Source organism: Uloborus diversus, chromosome 4 (genome assembly GCF_026930045.1).
Source record: "Uloborus diversus isolate 005 chromosome 4, Udiv.v.3.1, whole genome shotgun sequence".
NCBI classification, from domain to species: domain Eukaryota; kingdom Metazoa; phylum Arthropoda; class Arachnida; order Araneae; family Uloboridae; genus Uloborus; species Uloborus diversus.
The window spans coordinates 179,709,366-179,730,914 of NC_072734.1; the positions used below are offsets into that span (position 1 = coordinate 179,709,366).

Below are 21,549 nucleotides of genomic sequence, written 5' to 3' on the forward strand. Positions count from 1 at the left end.
GTTTGGAAATGAAGAAATGTTTTAATAAAAAAATATAAATAATAATAAAAAAAAAAGCCTATTTCATAACATTAAAATAAATTTCCGTTTCCAAATAACGCTCCGAAAAGTTTCCTCATTCGAAAATATGTCCAGCCTTCCGGCAAGTATTGCAAGTTCGGGCTCGGGTGCTTCTGTTTGTCATAGGATTGATAGGAAAACACTTAACAGTGAATCCAATGTGCACCAGGAAAAATCCTATTAATGGCTCCAAATTGATGTGTCAACATTCAGATAATCACCAAAACTCTTATCGAAGCAAATAAACACCAGATTCATGTCGAACTCTAATCAGATCGATCTCTGTAAAGCACATAGAGGGAACCATCTGTTCCTAGAAATCTTAGCTTTTAAGTTTTTTTTTTTCTTTCTTTCTTTTTTTTTTATGTCGAGTGTGCGGTTTGATCAAGTGGCACCGATAGGAATTTTAGTGGCAGAAACGTATGAAATTTGAAAAAAAAAAAAGGTAGGGGAATATGGGGCAAAGTGATGTGGTGCAATTAATTACTCTTCTTTCAGCGCCACCTATATGGTAATATTTTAACTATATAGTAGCGCATCTAATCTGTTCCAGTCAGTAAAAAAATACCACCAAAAATTAAAGCATATGATAACACAGGCAATTTTCAAAAAGTGATACTATTATTGTAATATTTTGTTGCAAGTCGAAAGTTATTTTTCTGATTATAAAATGATATAGCTGTTAACATTTTAAATATTAATTGAGACCTTCTAATAATCTGTGAAATATTTATTTAGTTAATACAGGGGTGATTGTGAGTTCATCAAAAAATACCTGAAAGTTTCAAAGCGAGAACGGGGGGGGGGGGAGGGGGGTAATCTTTGGCCCCTATTACCCACTATTTCCTAGAATTTAATACTATGGCACCTATGCCATAGTATTAAATAGTTCAATAGTCAGAGTCGAAATAGTGTGTGTACATTTGATTAACATTTTAATGGGTTACAAAGTTACTTTTGAGCTGGTGTTATACAAGATTATCTTGACATTTGTCCATCTTAAGGGATAGGTGTCCATCTTAAGGCTCTTGCAGGTATATTTGATGAGTATTATATAATTTTTAAAAAAATTGCGGAGGTAGGGAGATAAAAGCATAACAAAAAAAAAACATAATTCCGGTATTTTCGGACATAAAAATATCGGAAATACGTCCGAAAATACCGGAAATTCGGTAAAATACCGGAACACAATCACCCCTGTTAATATTAAGCTTATTTGTATTTTAAATATTTTCTACAATCAATCAAGTACACGTGGGGCAAAGTGAAATAGTTTATTTTGCTTACTCGCTCATTCATTTACTAAATCACTTACGTATTCATTTATTAATTCATTCATTTACATTTCTCCATTTAGTAATTCACTGAATTATGCATTCGTTTACCTATTTTCTTATTCATTCACTCTTTTATTTGTTCATTTATTTTTCTTCATATATTAATGAATTAATGCATTCAATTTTCACTTTATTGTCTCAGTATCTTTTCATTTACTCATTAAACCTTTTATTTATTGATTCAGTTGATCAAAAATATATTCTATGATTAAATAGAAAATATTTCATTAGAAAAATATTTCATTTTTCACTTTGCTCCCATGGAAAAAAGAGTTAAAATTTTCTACTTCTTTTTTTCTTTTTTTGAAGGCACAAATTTACTGCCAAAACTAAAAAAAAAATAATGTTTCAATGTTGTTTTTATTATAAAATAGTATGTTCTTTTTTTATGTACTGAAATTTTCCAAATAAATTTCCAATTCGTTCATTTTTAAAAAACTCAGTCATCTTAAACATTTTACTTTACCCCATACTCCTCTACTTGTTTTCAAACTTACCTCTTGACTTCAGTAATGAGATAAATTCAAAAATCTATTTAATTGTTGAATTTTTCATTGGATCGCGAAAATTGTTCAGAGGAGAGTCTCTGAACCCCAATCCTTTTGCTAAAATTATCAAAGATGGCCTGCAATTGTTTTGTTTTTTTTTTTTTTGGCCTCAATTTCAAAGCATTTCCAGGAATAGAATTCCGAACCTCATACCTTCTCTCAACTTCATCAAAGATCGCCTAAATTTGCGTTTTTAGGACTTTACTTTTGAAAAATTAGAGAGAACGTTGGTTCAGTAAATTTTGTGTAAATTGATGAATTATAAGTGTCTATATGGTCCAAAGAAGATGTAAAGCTGCAATTATTTTTTTTCGATTTGAATAATTTATTATTCATCTCAGAAATAGTTTGATAGTTAATGACATTACCTATATTTAATCTCCGCTTGAAAAATAATCTTAAATGAAAGTAAAAGTAAGAGCATGACAGTATGGCTGCACATTTGCTTCATTTGCGATGTTTTCAACAAAAATGAATAAATTAATCAATGAATTAATAAATGAACGAATAAATAAATAAATAAACTAAATAAATAATAATAAATAAATAAATAAATACAAATAAAGAAAGAAGTATATTTTTTAAATAGTAATTTTTATTTGCCAATTTTCTGATAACTCAGTAGCATAGAAAAAAATATATTTCAGAAAGTATTTTTACTCGAAACTTTGTAAAATATATTTTGGAGAGACTTATTTGGCTTTAAAGGGTTGATACCTTTGGATGTTGACGCGTTTGAAAATCAGCCAGGAACAACTATAGTAGGGGAAAACCTAACCTCGCAACATCTTAATGCTGTTAATAGGATGTGTGTAGCCCAGGGGTGATTGTGTTCCGGTATTTTACCGAATTTCCGGTATTTTCGGACGTATTTCCGGTATTTTTATGTCCGAAAATACCGGAATCATGTTTTTTTTTTTTTTTTTTTTTTTTTTTTTTTATTTTTTATCTTCCTACCTCCGCAATTTTTTTAAATTATATAATACTCATCAAATATACCTGCAAGAGCCTTAAGATGGACACCTATCCCTTAAGATGGACAAATAAATGTTAAGATAATTTGTATAACACCAGCTCAAAAGTAACTTTGTAACCTATTAAGAATTTAATCACATGTACACACAATATTTTGACTCAGAACTATTTAATACTATGGCAAAGGTGCTCTTAAGTAATACGGGTCAAAGATTCCCCCCCCCCCCCGGTCTCGCTTCAAAACTTTCAGGTATTTTTTGATGAACTCACAATCACCCCTGTAGTAGCCCTCACAATGCTGCCAGGTTAGGTATGCCCCAACTATAGCTCACTAGCTTCGTGCACGAATTCCGCTCCTCATATCTCATCTCAATATTTTCTATTCTTTTTATTTCAGTTGCACATTTTCAATTGTCGAACTATGGTGGTTGTTTATGGGCTTCTACAGCGGGACAGGGAGGTTCCTTCAAAATCCCTAGTAAGGGTTCAGTAACTTTAACGATAATAGTAACTAACTAATAACAATTACTAGTAAACTAGTAATCGTCAAACAATCATTGCTCTCTTTATCAGGAGATTGTACTGCGGACGTGTCGAGCTTCATGCAAAACATGATGGCAATCCTTTGTTTGATCGAGCACGGCCTTCATGGGAAATAAAAACAAAGGTTCACAAAAAAATACCTGTGCTTACGTTCCCGATGGTTGCTGGAAGCTAGATATTGACTTAGGAGAAGTCTGTTTTGAAACTTTTAAATATATTTTAATGATTGGACCAATAAATGTCTTGTAATTGACGCACTGACAGTATACAAGGGGTATCAGTACAGCGTTTACAGACTTTCAGGGCAGATAGAGTACACCTAGACGATGGGAAACCACATAGCAATGCATGGTCGGAACCGCTTTCCTGGCGCGATAGAGAAGACACAAATCACCAAAAAGACAAGACACGAATAAAAGAAGGAAACGTGTTTATTATCCTTAGTACAGCAAAAAATAAATAAATAAAATAAGAAAAAGAACATGAAGGAGCCAAAGATCGTCAACAAAGTAGGTTTTCGAAATTGCGATCCCGGGCCGTGATGCATGCCTAGCATCTCCGGCGCATTGAAGATGGAACGTCAAAACGAGCACGGCAACAAAAACCGCGTGTGTGCATATACCGTCATCTGATGATTTGGTTTACGTAACGACACCTATCGTGTACACCAGACAAAAACTTACGAGCATTTTTGCTGTATTAAAAATAGTCAATATGTTTTCTCCTTTGTGTCCTGTGTTTCTTGTGCTTTGTGTCGTCACTATCGCGTCAGGAAAGCGTTTTCTACCATGCATTGCTATGTGATATCCCATCGTTAGGTGTACTCTATCGGCCCTGAAGTTCTGTAAACGCTGTACTGATACACCTTGTATAATACTTTCGGGACAGACCATGGATGTAGTAGACTACATATATTTACCTTGGGAAGCTAGTCGACTACTTGCAGCACTCAATAGCTGGTATGGATCTGAAAAGAAAAGGAATCAATTTTTCTTTATAGTTCATAGATCTGACGGAAAAATCAAATGCAGTGAAATTCTAACCAAATAGGGTACTACTATTGCATTCACCAAACTTTTTACAAGTAATTTCGATTGTAAAAAGATTGAAAAATAATTTTGGGTTGTGCTTGTGCTTTAAGAAAGTTTTGTATATAAATGTTATGAATTGAAATATTTTTCATTTTGTCATATGAAGCTAGTAAAATGTAGTTCGGTATCAAATTTATGATTATTGGTCATTGAACTAATGCAAAGGACAGTAGCGGATTTGCCACATCGCAATTGCAAAGTGCCCCACTGTTATCCGGGCAAGAAGAGGATTTAAAATTGCACATGAAGCAGTGAGAAGCAAAAGGATGAAAGTGGACATTTTCAAGTTTTGAAGAAAAGGCATTTAAAGTTGCGGTCCTAGTAGGCTTTAATTGAAATTTTTTTGTAAATCATGCTGCATAGCAGCACCTACCAGGGCTACTAGTACCATCTCTTCCCCCAAGACAGAGGAGAGGTTCACCTACCATGTGTACTGGATATCTCCAAATGTTTAATTTTGCCCCTTACATCCCTTTGCTTCTCACTGCCTCAAGTGATACATTTTTACATAGCTCATGCTCATAGTGACAGGATCTTAAACTTGTAAACACGACACTGGTAAAAGACTAATTTTGAGAAAACTGCTCACCAAATTTACCATATAAAAGACACCGGGGGGGGGGGGGGTAGTGCGAAGAATGCAATCATTATAGTCCAAGATCGGGAAAAAAACAAGTTTCTAAAAGTTTTCCACGTTTTAAATCTTTTCTGGTTAAAAAAACCAGAAAAAGTCCAACTTATCTCCAAGAAATTGTGCACTTAATTTAACTGGTTTTCATTTTAATAAATTTCTGATATGTTTGAAGAGTTTGCAGTGTTATACATTTTAAAGTTCTGATTTACATAGAAAGTTAGCCAAGTATAATAAAATAGAGGGTAAAAAGTTATTATAATTTAAAATTTTTTCAATTTCGAAAAAAAGATCGAACAGAAGAGTTAGAACATCCATTTGTTTATTATCATACCTCATACCCTTCTACTCCTATTATTATTTGCACTTCTCTTCTTAAACTTTGAAATTGTGCTTTCATATAATATAAGGGGTGCCCCCCCCTAAGATAAAGGACGCACCCCCCTAAATATCGCAAAGACCCCCCAAAGCAAGAGCTCCGCCCCGAAAAAGATAAGAATACCCCTCAAACACATCCCCTCCTCTAAAAACTTCAATGGCGCATTTACCGTCATGACCCCCCTGGTTCTGGTTCTGATATTTATACAGGTGCCGGAGCTGAGCCCAATTTACCTGATGTGGGCACCCTTGCTTGTATACTGTCTAGGTCGGGCCGATAAAAGACGAGGCTGACGAGCGCCAAGTTAGGGATTGTCGCAGCAACTCAGACTAAAAATATTCTTCAAATCATTCTTTTTTTTTATTATTTTAATGTTGTCCGTTTGAAAATTGTTCTTAAAACAATTATGTAGGGGAAAGTGGGGTAAAACCGGGAAGTCGGGAGAAAGCCGGGCTCCCCCTTCCCGCCCCTGTAAACGCTGCAATCGCGTGGACAAGAGAGGAACGACCTTCCACCTTGATGAAAAAGCAGCGGCCATTAAATTGGAACGCAATAGTCTCGTTTCTTTCGTTTCTGTGAAGAAAACTCTGTTTGAGTGGTTTTTGCTTAAAATTTTTGAACAAAACTAGACCGATTACACAACGTTCCTGTTTCTGAAACAGTAAAGGTATGTAGCTATATTTGTACAACATTTAATTACATTAATTATCATTCTAAGTAATTGTCTGTAGCGTTCTGTACAGTCATATGACGGCATTTTTTATGAAAGCTGTACGTGAGGGGCAAAACCGGGTACTACCTCCATACTCTGAGAGAAAGACGGAGCCGATGGAGGATAAGAGAAAAAGAAAAACTCATTTTGACGGGCACCCCATACAAGCTTCATCTTCAGACAGCATTAGAAGAAAAGAAAAAGAAAAAAAAGAAGACCAAAGATGGACGAAAGAAAAAAAACTGAAAGAAAGATAAACGAATGAAAGAGAAGGCAACATTATAAAGATGCCGAAAAGGAACAGACAGAAAATAAGCGTCCGAAAAAGAAAAAAAAAGAAAAACCGAAGGAGCAAATGAGGGATGAGTTCAGTGAAGAGGATTACAGTACTGCCTGGATTTACTGCAATGAGCTTTATTCGGACTTCAAGGGTGGTGAGAGATAGATCCAATGCTTCCAATGTCGTCGTTGGGCACACGAAAGCTGCTCTGGGACCGAAGAGGAAGAAAACCATTTTACTTGCGACTGGTGTCAATAGGCCTTATATTACAGCAAAAAATTAAATGTAAAGACAATACAATTTACTGTCAACAAATCAATATGTGTCCTTTTATACTTATTCTAGTATACTATGGTAGTAGTTAACATATGTCACTAAATAAAACTAGAATTTTGTGGAAACTTTAAAAATTCTTATTTTCCCCATAGCAATAACATGTCTACCCGGTTTTACCCCACTAGTGGGGCAAAACCGGGTAAAATGACTTTAGTGAAAATTTCACTAAAGATGGAAAGAAAAGGGCAACAGAAGAGCGAATGTTTGATTTGGAATAGAACATGTTCCGCATTTTTTGGGCAAGGTCTCTTTTTTAGAAATTTATGGCGCCCACGGGAAACTATCCAACAACTTTTGACCGCTATGAAGAGAGGATGGCAAAATTCTTGCTTTTTCAGGATCAATATTCTCAAAGATGGAAGTAACCAGGGTATAAGTTCCTGAATTTTATTGGGATATTCTTTTGGCAAATTATGTGTTTATTTTCATGCATTCATTCGGTTGCAGGAATAGATGTTAATAGTTTCTTCTTCTTCTTCATCAGCACAACAGCCTGGTGCAGGCCAAGGCTTTCTCCGTCTGCTTCCTCCAGGCGGTACGACACGTTGCCAGGTTTCTCCACCTGTTCACTCCCAAAATTTTAAGGTCCTTCTCAACACTATCCAGCCACCTTGTTGCTGGTCTTCCCCTTCTCCTTGTACCCTCAATCCTTGAAAAAGTTAGCTTAAGTTAATAGTTTAGGTTGAAATAATTTTTATAGTAGTTCCGTTCATCTCAGTGGATTAGTTGTGCATAATAAATAATTCTTATATTTTTATTATAATCCAACTAGTTTTGTCATAAAAATTATAAGCTCTTTTAGTATGAATACACTTTGCAATAAATATTTGCAAACTTAAAAAGCACACATGAAAATGTTTTGAACAAAGAATTTTGAGAGTACGCACCTTGAACTTGTGACTGCGGATCAGATGCTTTAGCAGCTAGTTGCCCAGCAAAACCTGAAGAAAAAGAAGTGATATTTAGCTTTTCTATGCATTTTATGCTGTTATTAATAACTATCTTTAATTTAACCTAAAGATTAGCTTTATCCAGGATTAGGTTAGATTAGACGCCGTACAAAAAATGCATAGGCGACTGGTGCACCAAAAAAGGGGGTAGACAAAGGAAATGTGAGGGGGGTAGGGGTAGCTATCTTTCTTTCTTTTTTTTTTTTTTTTTTCAAAAATCGGAATATAGTGTTAGATTCCAATGTAACTACTAACTCAACAGCCTTTTCTAAAAAATTCACAGCATCTCCTCAAAAAGTGGAGCACTCGGTCACAATAGTCGACTTCAGCCTTCCAATGCAAAGTTCTATCTTAACTTTTGTGTAATAATAGCTTAAGAAAAATAAAATACACACTTCTTAAGTGAACCCTAAACTCGTGAATCGACCAACACAATAAAGTTTTGACCGATTGTTAATTTTGAACTTAGAAAAGTGGAGGTGCAAGGTCTAATTACTTTTAAAAGTGAGGGGTCAGTTGCCTTCCCCCCCCCCTTTGCCCCACCTATGAAAGAATGGGTGCCACTTTCTTATCAGTAAATCTTTTATTCTGGGAAGTATATTAAAACAAAAAGTCTTTGATTGATGAGCTTACGCAAGTCCCTCTCAATTTAAATGTTAAATGAAAAGAACCCCAAAAAGCACTACAGACCGCCCACAAATGATGTTGCGTTTTGATTGGAATGGGGGGGGGGGGTAATAAATTGTGACAGTTTGTGACAAGGGGAAGAGAGGGGAGAGTGGCATATAATATTTCCACAACAGTTGAAATCAGATGAATCTAAAAGTTATCTTTACTAATAATATAGTTGAAAGTCTGGATCTGTGTCTCTGGCTCTGTGTCTCTCTGGATCTCTGCCTCTCTGGATCTCTGTCTGGATGTCTGTTACGCCCATAGCGCCCAGTCCGTTCGACCGATTTTCATGAAATTTGACACACAATTAGTTTGTTTCATGGGTTTGTGCACTAGGGTGATTGAAAAAAACTTTTTTTCGAAATTCAATTTGTCACGTTGATAAAATGTTCTCCTACCGACCCACATCTTACATTAAAAAAAATTCCGAAACAAAAGATATTTAGGTGTCCCTCATAAGGCCTAAAAAACTTATAATTTTCTTCAAAAAGTCTTTTTTTTTTTTTTTTAAATTTTTTTAATAACAGAAAAATGTTTTTCTAGTTGAAAATTGTAATTATCATCAAATAAAAGGTTTTGCTCTCATGCGTATACACGGAAATTATCATCAAATAAAAGGTTTTGCTTTCATGCGTTATTTAGATTCCCACATAGTACGCAAAACTAAGGATTTTTGTAAAGTTCAAGCACATTTTACCGAGTAAATTATCATAACACGGACGAGTAAATTACCGTAATATGAGCGAGCAAATAAACATAGCGAATTTGCGAGAAATTTATCATCCATTTATCCTCCAAGCGAACCAAATGACCTTTTAATTTTCTACTACGAGCAAAGCTGTGCGGGTACCTGTAGTCTTCAATAAATTTGATTACAATAATAAAATTAATTATCACTAGCTGTTCGTAGACCACAGGAAAGCTTGCCTACAGATTTCGGGTTGAGAATCACTGCTCTCGTTGTAAGAGTTGCTCTGCTCTCTCTGCAGCTGCTTCTTGTAACCTTTTTCTTGTTGTACGAGATGTTTCGCGTTTAGTTCTTTTCTGATTGTCACGGGAGGAAGTTCAAGTTGCAAGTCAGAGTAAATAAAGTGCGAGTGCTTTTCTCATCGCGCGAAATCTGACGGAACATTTTTCTTCGAATGTATGAGTGTTTTTTCTCATCAAGCGTAAGAGCGTGATTTGCCGAAAACTTGTTCTTACTTTGTTTTATCAAATACTAGTGGTATGCGCACGGCTTTGTCCGTAATAGAAAAATTAAAAGGTCTTTTGGTTCGCATGTATATTTACAAATAATGTATGGTAAATTTTCTCGCCAATTGGCTTGTACCCATGTTACGGCTCCACGTTATGATAATTTCGTATCTCGCCAATTGGCTTGTGCCCGTGTTACGGTTACACGTTATGATAATTTCGTAATTTACTCGTCCATCTTATGATAGTTTTGTTCTTAAAATTGGAATAGAAAAAGAACCACGTCGAATTTTCGAAAAATCGCTTCGAGGTGCACATTCCGAAGCTACAAACTAATTCTGTGCCAAATTTCATGAAAATCCACCGAACGGTCTAGGCGCTATGCGCGTCACAGAAATCCTGACAGACACAGAGACCTGGACAGAGAGATCCTGACAGACAGAGAGACTTTCAGCTTTATTATTAGTAAAGATTAAGCCAGATTGCACTTAAGAATAAGTTAGTTACATTTTATCATTTTATAGCTGTTGAATTTTAAGGGAAATAGGTGGTGTGAGAAAAATTCTCACTTGTGAGTCCTTCGGTTATTTATTTATTTATTTGACGCAAGTTCTGGAGGGTTAAAGTCTGTGAGGTACTGTTCTAGGATTATGAATATGGCTGAAAATCAAGGGCACTGGGGGAGGAGAATACCCCTCTCCTAGCTTTGCAATAATAGCTTTGCAACATTAGCTTAGCCCCAAATACGAGAATTCTAATCTTAAAGAAGTTGAGTTGTAGAATGTACTTACCCGCAGTAACCGAAGCTGCTGCGTCGTAAGCTGGTGTAGGACCAGTGGCTGGATTCCAAGCATTTTTCCTCAGAGCTTCAGTATAAGCCGAACTCTCTAGAAAAATATAAAAAATCAAACTCTTATAGACTTACACTAGAACTCCAGTTATTCGGATCAATTTTAACTGGTCGCCATTCGGATTTTCAAAATTAAAGCAACTGAAACCGGATTCAAAGTTTGATTTGATGTTTAAAGTTTGACTTAGGACTCAGTTTTGGCAAAAATGATCACGAGTAAAAACTTTTTCTTATAAATCCATATGTTGCCTCATCGATAAACAATCTATCGACTCACTAATCAGCAGTTTTATAATTCTTTTAAAAGTCGGAATGTGAGAAAGGAATGATTACTGCCATTTAATGAATGAACTATTGGTAAAAACTGTTATTAATGAACATTTGGAAATTAGCATGATTTGTTCGAAAAAAAAAGTACTTGAAAACATAAATTTTATTTTCTAGTTCTTAAAAACCTTAAAAATTTGGAAAAGTGTGGCTACAAACTACAAATGGGAGATGGTAGGGAGAAGGAATGCCTATATGGTATGTCAAATTCAGCTCCTCTTGCTTTAACTTGCACCAAAAATGTAAAAACCATGGTTCTCACGTTTCTGAAACGTATTACACATTTTTGTGACTCACATGTTTCATATCTTGTTCAATGCAGTATTTTGGTTATTCTTTTGGTGTTGCTTGCTTTTATCTTACTTTTTCTGCATATTGTCAATGTGTTTAGAACGAAAAAAAAAACATGGTTTTCACCTCTATTGCAACTGAATAGAAGTTGTCATGAGAAATCTAAAGTTTATTTTTTATTCTAAATTTAAAATAGCTGATTTTTACAAAGTTAGAACTCGAGTGCGAAAATTTACAATCAAGTACTAAAATATCAGAGACTGGAAAGTACAAAGGAAGCTCGTTAAATAATTTTAACTGTTCTAGAGTCCTTGAAAATAATTAGATAAGTTTTCGAAAGTCCGAAGTAGACTCCAATTTTATTTCTTATCAAGTGTATAAATTATGAATTGTTCAAATGGGCAGTATGTTACTCTCTTGTTACCTATTTTCTAAATCTGTACACCATTTTTTTAAAGCATTTTTTACTATTGATCATTGTATATTTAATTCATTGCTGTACTTGTCTGTGGATTGGAGGGGTGATTAAAAACTAATCGTACTGAAAGCCAATGGGAACAAGTAACAATGCATTGTATTTTCTCTTCCCGCGCTCTTTCTCTCTGACAACTGCTGTCATTGATTTGTCAAATCAAAAACAATTTTTACTGTGTATTATCTTAATCTGCGAAAGAATATGTAGTTTTTAAAAAGTTTGGTTTGCCTATTTCTGTCCTAATAGTTTAGTAGTCACAACTACATCTTATAAGTAAATTCAAGCTTCAAAGTTCAAAATGCAGAATTTTGAGTCTATTTTTCAAAATTTCCACCGGGGGGAGAGGGGATATTCGATACTCAACTTAAAGGGGAGTCCTGGGTTGCTCTCTTGATACCATTCCCCCCCCCCCTCAGTGGCGGTGATTCGGGGAGGGGGGGGGGGGCAAGAACACCACGCTCTTTTTATGGTTCAATTATAAATTTTGTTTTCCAATTTAGGAAACAAAACTAGAAATTATAAAAAAGCAAAAATATTAATATTTTCATAACATAATTATTTGTTTTACTTTGTATATCTGTTACGAAACATTGTTTAGATATTAGTAAATCAATTGTTTTACTTAAACAAGCCATACTTGTTTAATGAAATTATTACCAAGTGTTTGTGACATCTCAAAATACTTTGGAGTAAATAATATAAGTCTAATTCACGTCTAAGTGCTTCTTCGGGGTATTGTGTACAAAATTCATCAAAATCTTAAGAAAAACGTGAGTTTAGTTGCTATATTTACATTAATTACCACTCATCTGCTCTGAAATCTAGCCGTAGCAAAATTTTCTGTACTCTTTTTTCTCTCTCTCTCCCTCTTTTTCTTTCCATTTTTTGCTGCCGCTAAAAGTCTTATGGCTTTTAGTTTTTTTTGCCCCTCCCCCCTTTAGTCCCAATCGCCTCCTCTGATTCCTCCTCTTAAGGTCAATGCAAAAGTAAAAGTAAAAGTATTGCTGTATGTATCAGAGAAAAGAGACAAACATAGTAAAAGGGAAACAAATAAAAAATTTCCTCTTACACCACAGAGAGGTGTTCAAACTACAAAGGGGGCCCCATACATGAAATAGCTTAGGGCCCCGTTAAGTCTAAATCCGGCCATGGCCAGTACGCCAGCTTTAGCGGTTTTTTTAGCTAATCTATCAATTCCTACTAAGTAATCATAGTTGTCTTTATTTCACTAATATAAATATTTCATCAGAGCTGCTTTTGATTTTTGAATCCTCAGTATTATGGGAGGACCCACTTACCCAATAGTGAGGGGACCTATTTACCCCTTATAGTTAAAATTTACGGGGTAGGTGGGACCCCTCCTCTAAAACAGTAGTAATATTTTATTCAAAAATTCTTCTTGGGGCCGTGGTAGCCCGATCGGTAGAGTGTCGGATTCGGGGCCGGAGGGTCCTGGGTTCGAACCTAGATGGTCGAAGACCCACCGTCGTCATTAAAGGGGACTGGGCGACGTTAAATATGCTCGTGGTCTCAATGTCCTCCAAGTGAAACGATACTTCTGGGGGTGCTAGCACCAGGTAGCTATTAACTCCTGGACTAGTTCTAAATTCTCATAAATTGTTCGATCCGGTGATGGTGCTGCCATCTATCGGTATATAAAATAATGAAGGCACTTAGTATGCAGTCCTCGACATAAATACAGATGTAGTCAGTTGTGACTCTGAATAGGAATAGGAATAGGAAATTCTTCTTGCAGTATGCACTTTAAGTTAAACTATACATGATGGTTTAATCTATATATATAAAAATGAATGTTTGTCTGTATGTCATCCATGAACTCAAAAACTACCCTGCAGATTTGGTTGAAACTTTCACCGTTTGTTATTTTTGGTACTAAGAATTTTTATAGACCAGTTCGAAAAAAATCCGATTGATAGTTCCTTTTTTATTCCAATTTAAGTCACAATCCATTGGATAAATACGAATAAAATTATCGACTGCAGAAATTAATTCGCGTGAAAGATCTCATTGATAAGAAGTTAGCTGTTGCCATTTTTCTTGAGTTTGAACTAATAAATTCTTTCTTTATTGTTTTATGGCTTTTCATGCAACGGGGGGATTTAAAACTTTTTCTATTTGATATTTTTAGCGATTGATTGATCTTGCAAACTGCGTGAGTACAAAATTTGGGTATAGTCACGGCATCACTTGATACCTTGACCGATTATTATGAAAATTGCTATATATATGTATTTTTCCACGGAGAAGGTGCATAATATGCTCATTGAAGCCGCCACTCACCACCAGGTGGCACTGCTGAGTAGTAACTTCTGTCCCGTTCAACCGATTGTCATGAAAATCAGTATAATGATGTATTTTTTTGTTGGCGTAGCAACGCGCGTCGGGTACAGCTAGTGATTATATAAAAGAAAATAATAATAAAAACTAACCGGGAAACACTTCTTATAACAGATGTTATAAAAAAAATTCCATGAAACCCAAGTAAACCAATCACTGTGACGAACTATGGCATGATCAATGTAAAAAAGTATAAAAGCCATATGCATATTTCAGTTTTGGGGGGTGACATCCACACCCCAGAGACCCACTTTCCCCAACCAACCCTACATAGAAAAAGATTGTTAATTATCATCAGAGGTAGATATAGGGGAAGTTTGCCGTCAATGAACCACATAACTGTTTTCGATTTTCTTAGAAAGAAAATCCAACTTAAATTTCACTTTAATTATAGGTACAATTTCTCAGTATATTTCTCTTTTAATAATGATATTCACGTTTATGATAAATGTTACCAATGAAGAATAAAAATTAAAAATAAATATTTTAGCATGTCGTCCACTCATGGCAGCCGGTTGCTATGGATGGACCAGCGAGATTCCATAGATGGACCACATTCTAAAATTAAAAAAAAATCAACGGGTAACTTACAAATATTTATAACTGGCGATCAATAAACACTACAAATAACAATAAATTATAGAAAAAGAGATAAATTTTCTAAAATGTTTTATTTTCGGATAAGAGGAACATAAAATACCCTCAGCACTCACACAACACACAGCTGTTGTCATCCCGCCTCGTTCACCACTTGATATTTCACGATTCTTAGCTAATTTACATGCATTTTCAATTTCCTTTGAAGTGTTGGGAGTTATGTTAAATCCATTTTGAAAATTTTCGTTCGACGCAAGATTGTACTTGCTCTCTAAAATGTCAAAGATCTTATTGGCCGTTTTATTACTGAAACCAGAAGCTTAAGTCTCAAACTACCAGAGAATATAGTAGTAACAGATTTTTTGTCTTAATTAAATCTGTGGGAAATTCTATTTTTCTCAGCTACTTGAAAAGCTAATTCCCCCAATTTTTCAGAAGTAATTCCAAAACGTCTTCTCTAGTTTCAAAATATGATTCACTAATTACATTCCTATTTCGGAAGGGCTTACCTCCTAAATTTCTAATAAGTGACTAAGGTAGCAACAAACCGATTTTGATCTTCCATATGCGACCTTTTAAAGTAGTTTTCAGGACTTTATATTGTCGGCAAACTTCGTTAAAGTCCATACCACCATTTCTGTAAACTACCGTAGCACGCTACATGCTCTCACTTGCCCACTGGCCATATTTTACAAATTTTTGCACTTTTCTGGAACAGAAAAAGCATTTAAAACTCTATTATTATGATTTAAATTTGTAATCAATTTTGTAAAAAATTGCGTTGAAATTATAATAAAGTAAAAAATTTTTCATGAATTACTGAGATTATTTTTTTCATTGTCATATTATTTTAAAATAATTGAGCAATTTTCAAAGGTAGTTGAGCTGAAGTTACAACAATATTTGAGATTTTCCATGAATGAAGCACTTTGTCAGGTGGTCCATTCGTGGAAACAGCTAGCGGTCCATTGATAGCAATTGCGTCATTTTGAATATTCTTACTGGTGTTACTGCTGTGACTAATTATGATGAAACATGACGTATGGGAATAGGGAAGTTGCAACCTATTAAATGTTCATATTTTGGCTATTGGATATTGTTAATTGACCCTCAAAACTAAAAAATTCACCATCGCCGAATTTTAAAACACCGTGGTTGGTTTTTTAATGAATTTTTTAAAATCCACGCGCAAAAGTGCGCTGTTGTGAAACGTCACGAGCCTACGTCACAGGGCGCGAATGGGCAGCCTTCCGCCGAAGATCCCTTGTTTTCGCTAGGGACATTTTGAGCGCGCTGATATTTTTATTTTTTAGAAATTCAATAATCATTTTGAACACGCTATGGAAACAGGATTCGTTAAAGCACAATCTAAATAATCTTCCTCATGTAACATCAATCATGATATTCGAATATTTCCGAGAGGATGAGAGGTTTAATGTTCCAGAAACGCGAGGAGTTAAATGCGAGGAGATAAGATTTTTACGTTTCGTCTTCGAAGTCGAATGCGTGACCTTCGGCTTCTCACCTATCGGAAGAGCGCCTGACGTCACTTCCTATGCCATTTGACGTCACAAGCGCTTGAACTTTAAAAATTAATTTAAAAAAAACTACTTATCGTATCGCAAAAATTTTTCACCTATGATGTTCATACATGTTACTCTATCATATAAAAATAAAATTGGAAAATTGAAAACTTTCCTATTGTACTTGAAAAGGCATTCTTTTAAGCCAATGTTCACGTTTAATTGATCAATGACATTCAAAGCATGTGATAACTAAATGAAAATCTCAATAATTAGTAAGATAATGGTAGAAATCTTATCTGACCGAATAACAATATGATGAAGTAATTTTAGCTAATACTTGAAAACTCTGCAGTAGACTTTTTTAAGACAAAAGAAGGTGCTAAAACTGATTACGCGTCTGCACAAACTCTGGTACGGGAAATATCTTCGCGGTCTAGTCATGGAGCCCGTGCATTGACGGCAACCTTCCCCTATGCACACATCGTATACATAGATAAATATAGAAGTAGATATAGGTAGATGGACAATAGGGGAGAAGTGGGGATATTGTGAACAAAGGGTTAGTGTGAACATCTTGAATAATTCTGTTATTTATTTTTTGAAATTCCTCTGTTAATTTATGCATGATGACAACACCAACATGCATTTCCATGTCGTGTCGTTGCCTCAGAGCAACAATAAGACATCCAATCCCAGAAACAACAGGAAGATATCCTACTGTTGCTCTGAGGCGACGATGTGTACTTTCATGACAACATACTTGATAGTTCAATAGCAATTTATAAAAGAAAGTTTTTACGTGGAAAAGTAAATTTTGGATTTTCTCTTAATTATTAGATTAGACTATTTTAATTTATTTTTTCAAGGAAAAGGAGATAATATATTTTCAATAAATGTATTAAATGTGCATTTTGATATTTAGTTCATCTGTGTGTAGTTTTAGTAAATAATTAAAAGGCTTAAAAGAAAAAAAATCGCTCCATGGGGTTAGAGTGGAGACATGGTGATGAGGCTACTGTGGACACATGACGACACTAATCCCTTGCAGCTTTGAGTAAAAAATATAAGGAATATGTGATAACATGTTTTATGTTATTTGCCTGATTAGATTAATTTTTAACACGCTTTTATTAGCTTCACCTGTATGTATGTATGTATGTATGTATGTATCTTGTAACGGAATCTTGCAGCTCAAACTTCGCCCACTTCCTGCGATCGGATTCTTTCGAAATTTGGCGCGCGATCTCCGACTCGATGACAATGCAATATTCTATAATCAAATTAATTAATTAACCCTTTTAATTGTTAGTTTCCTCCAATTTTAATCAATATTTTGGCATAAATCCAACAATGTGAAAAAGGAGAAATTTTAAAAAATACATTAAAAAATGCTCGCAAAAAATATTTAAAAATATCTACAGAAAACTTTAATTTTTCTGCATCAGACAACATTTGTTCCAATGTTCCAAGGTAATTAGAACATGAAATATAATTGTTTTTAACTAATTTCATGCCAAAATTTAGGTGAGCCTTCAATTGGAAATTCATTGCTGATCAGACCATTGTTGAACAAAACTTTTATTCAAATGCATCTCAAATTTTCAAAGTAATATAAATATGATTTCCGCAAACATACATCAATGACTCACAGTAGCTTCCCATCGGGGTGCCCTTGTCTTAAATTTAAGATATTACCTCGCTCTCGTTTTATAACTAATTTCGTCAATTAAGTCCCAACTAAGACTTTTACGAAAAGAAGTAATTACAATTTTGCCTGATAATTCTCCAACATAAGACTAAAAAACAGAAAAATAAAATAATAGTTTAAAAACTAAAAGAACACGCTTTCGTAGCAAAATGAACTAAAAAGTGAAGAATAATCTTTAGATGATAGTAGTTGACCAATCACTTAATTTTAATGTAATATAAAAAAGCGTGGGGGGCTTCTTATCAGTTGTCTTGAATTTCTTCTATTTGTTGTTCAAGCAAAAATGTAAACAGACAGCACCCCACGGTTTTTTGTATTACATTAAAATTAAGTGATTGGTCAACTACTATCATCTAAAGATTATTCTTCACTTTTTAGTTCATTTTGCTACGAAAGCGTGTTCTTTTAGTTTTTAAACTATTATTTTATTGATCAATGATATTCAAAGCATGTCATAACTAAATGAAAATCTCAATAATTAGTAAGATAATGGTAGAAATCTTATCTGACCGATTAACAATATGATGAAGCAATTTCAGCTACTTGAAAACTCTGCAGTAGACTTTTTTAAAACAAAGGAAGGTACTAAAACTGATATCGCATCTGCACAAACTCTGGTACGGGAAATATCTTCACGGTCTATTGATAGAGTCGGTGCATTGACGGTAACCTTCCCTTATGCACATATCGTATAGATAGATAGATAGATAAATACAGAGGTAGATATAGGTAGATGGACAGTAGGGGAAAAGTGGGAATATTGTGGTTAGTGTGAACATCTTGAATAATTCTGTTATTTATTTTTTGAAATTCCTCTGTTAATTTATGCATGATGACAACACCAACATGCATTTCCACGTCGTGCCGTTGCCTCAGAGCAACAGTAAGACATCCAATCCCAGAAATAACAGGAAGATATCCTACTGTTGCTCTGAGGCGACGATGTGTACTTTCATGACAACATACTTGGTAGTTCAAAGCAATTTATAAAAGAAGGTTTTTAAGGTGGAAAAGTAAATTTTGGATTTTCTCTTAATTATTAGATTAGACTATTTTAATTTATTTTTTCAAGGAAAAGGAGATAATATGTTATCAATAAATGTATTAAATGTGCATTTTGATATTTAGTTCATCTGTGTGTAGTTTTAATAGATAATTAAAAGGCTTAAAAGAAAAAAATCGCTCCATGGGGTTAGAGTGGAGACATGGTGATGGGGCTACTGTGGACACATGACGACACTAATCCCTTGCAGCTTTAAGTGAAAAATATAAGGAATAATTTATAGCATGTTTTATGTTATTTTCCTGATTAGGTTATTTTTGATAAATATAAATTCAATTAAAAAATATTTTATATCCCGTTTTATATATTTTAGATTTCACTTACAAAATAAGATTGATTCTTGCAAAGTGATGAGTTCTTTTACAAATTATTCTATTTATTTATTTATGACCTTAAATTTTGAGATTTTATTCTTTTCCAATTGCTTCATAAAACGATGGATACACTTAGAAAAATCTCTGTGTGTCTTTTTTCTAAATAAGCTTGCTTATTGAAAGGTGATAAATCAATTTACAAGGAATTCAATTATTTTCACACATTATTATTACTGTTTCAATTCAAAGTACCAATGACATAAACCTTAATGACTTTGTGTTGGTGAAGTTAATGAAAAAAAAAAAAGCGTTTTGCACTATTCGTATGTTGGACGAGTGGAAGTCAAATACGGATCAACTGATTTCAATCTTCATTTCTTAAGGAAAAAGATGGACAAAATAGTTCTTTGAAGCACAGAAAATTCTTCTTCTTTCTCTATATAAAAGATATTCTCCAAATATCGTGAAATGAAATTGTAGGGATAGTACCATCGCCAGATGTTGCTGGTAACACGTTCCACTCTGCATCTCACGTAACACTTAATGCTGATTTCTTTAATAATAATGTAAAGTAGAAAAAAAATCTCTTCAAGCAGTTTTTCTACTTTCCCTACATTGGCAAGGACGAAAAGCGTGAGTCCTTTTTTGGCGACGAAACATCTGGCGACAAATGAAAAAATTGTCTACAATATCAGTTATTGAAGTTTTCTCAAAAGCATTATTGAGAAAGAATTCTTGGCATGTTTTCCAAAATCCTGGTGCCACAGTCAGTTACCACACGACAGTCCCATTGAAATGTAAAATATCTTCCAATTAAATAATTTTGTCTTTAGAAAACCATAAAAAGTTTGGGTTAAATATTAACAGCTGTTAAAAATTTAGGAAACTTTTATTGTAAATATTACTGAAAAATGGAGTATTTACAGTACAGAAGAAAAATACAGTAAATTGTACCGAAACAAAATTAAACGTTTGCAGCACCAATTGATACACCACGTGGCTTACAGTGCGAAGCAGATAATACCGTATTTCCCCTCACTTGATGGTAGGGTGGTCAGCCAAGCCGCCTGTCAATACGAAGGTCTCGAGTTCGAACACGCTGCTCTCATAATGCGTTTTTTAATTCTCGTTTATTCTTATCATAAAATATTACAGTAAAACAAGATTTCAAGGACAAAGTTACTGGCAACATGGATGCCAGTAACTTTGAAGGTCGTAAAATTTCAGGATTTTTTTTTAATAGCGAGAGCACATTTTGTGTGCTGTTTTTGTAAAAAATTCCAAATTTACCGAAAAGCTGGAAGATTTCATTTTTTTTTTCAATCTAAATGTGAGCTAGACAAAACATGCCAATTTTTTTAAACAAAAACCGAGAAAAGGCTTAGTTCTACAATTTTTTGTAAAATATTAAAAGTGCCAAAATGTTAAAAAAAAAAAAAATGAAAAACGGAGTTTTTGTTTAGCACTAAGCTTAACTTAATGAAAAAATGGATGGTAAATTTCTTTCCAAATTGGCATGTTACATGTAATGATTATCTTCATACGTATAATAGCCAAACTCACTGATAGAGTTACACTCTGACGTCACTAACAATGAAACTCGAGTTAAACGGGATTTAAGTACTTTGGTCCATCAATCCCTACCTTAGTATGAAACCATAAGTTATAAATGATTAGCGTGAGGGCATTGTTTCATTGTTGGAGAACCTAATGTTCGGAATTTTAATTTTAAAAAGCTAGTTTCCCTGAAAACTAATAGATGCGTACATTTCCGCCTGTAAACCGGATGTTAGCCTTTCCATCTTATCGGTGGTCAGACTGTATAAATACAGTAAGCTTCCGATTATCCGCGAGTCAATCAACAATTAGGAACATGTATATTCGAAACAAAAAGCAAATACTTATTGTACTTTCTTCATCGTACATACACTTCTTTTTTTATGTTAAGTTCTGTTGTGCAAAAATACAAAAAAGTAGTTTTAGTGTACTGAATATATTTTCACTGTTAGTAGTAAGTATTATGCATCAATATATATATAAAACCAAGTTTTTGAGAAAGATCAATTTTTATATTATTAGTTCATCGTTTTAGCATTTTTGCCGTTTATCCGCGATTTTTATTATCTGCGACACTTGTGCCGCCAATTTCGCGGATAATCTGGAGTTTACTGTAGACCTATTAACAACGTAATTAAGAAAAAGCTTTATATTTAATGACCAGATTTATAAGAGCTCTTGTCCCATCCTTCGTGTATCGCAAACAAACGTTTTTACGCTCTCCTGAAACGTAATGAAAATGTGGCCCACGTTGGTCCGGCTTTGAGGTACAGAT

The 21,549-nt window shown here is 34.3% G+C and overlaps 1 protein-coding gene across 1 annotated transcript in view; it reads right to left on the bottom strand.

Annotated features, from left to right (window-relative positions):
* LOC129221290 (transcriptional regulator ERG homolog) overlaps positions 1-21,549 on the bottom strand; it is a 41,525-nt gene that overhangs the window by 5,500 nt on the left and 14,476 nt on the right. The window contains exons 2-4 of the mRNA XM_054855749.1: positions 10,500-10,595; positions 7,780-7,833; positions 4,383-4,430 (exon numbers count right to left, since the gene is read on the bottom strand). Of these exons, the coding sequence (XP_054711724.1) occupies positions 4,383-4,430; positions 7,780-7,833; positions 10,500-10,595 (198 nt within the window). The remainder of the gene's footprint in view (positions 1-4,382; positions 4,431-7,779; positions 7,834-10,499; positions 10,596-21,549) is intronic.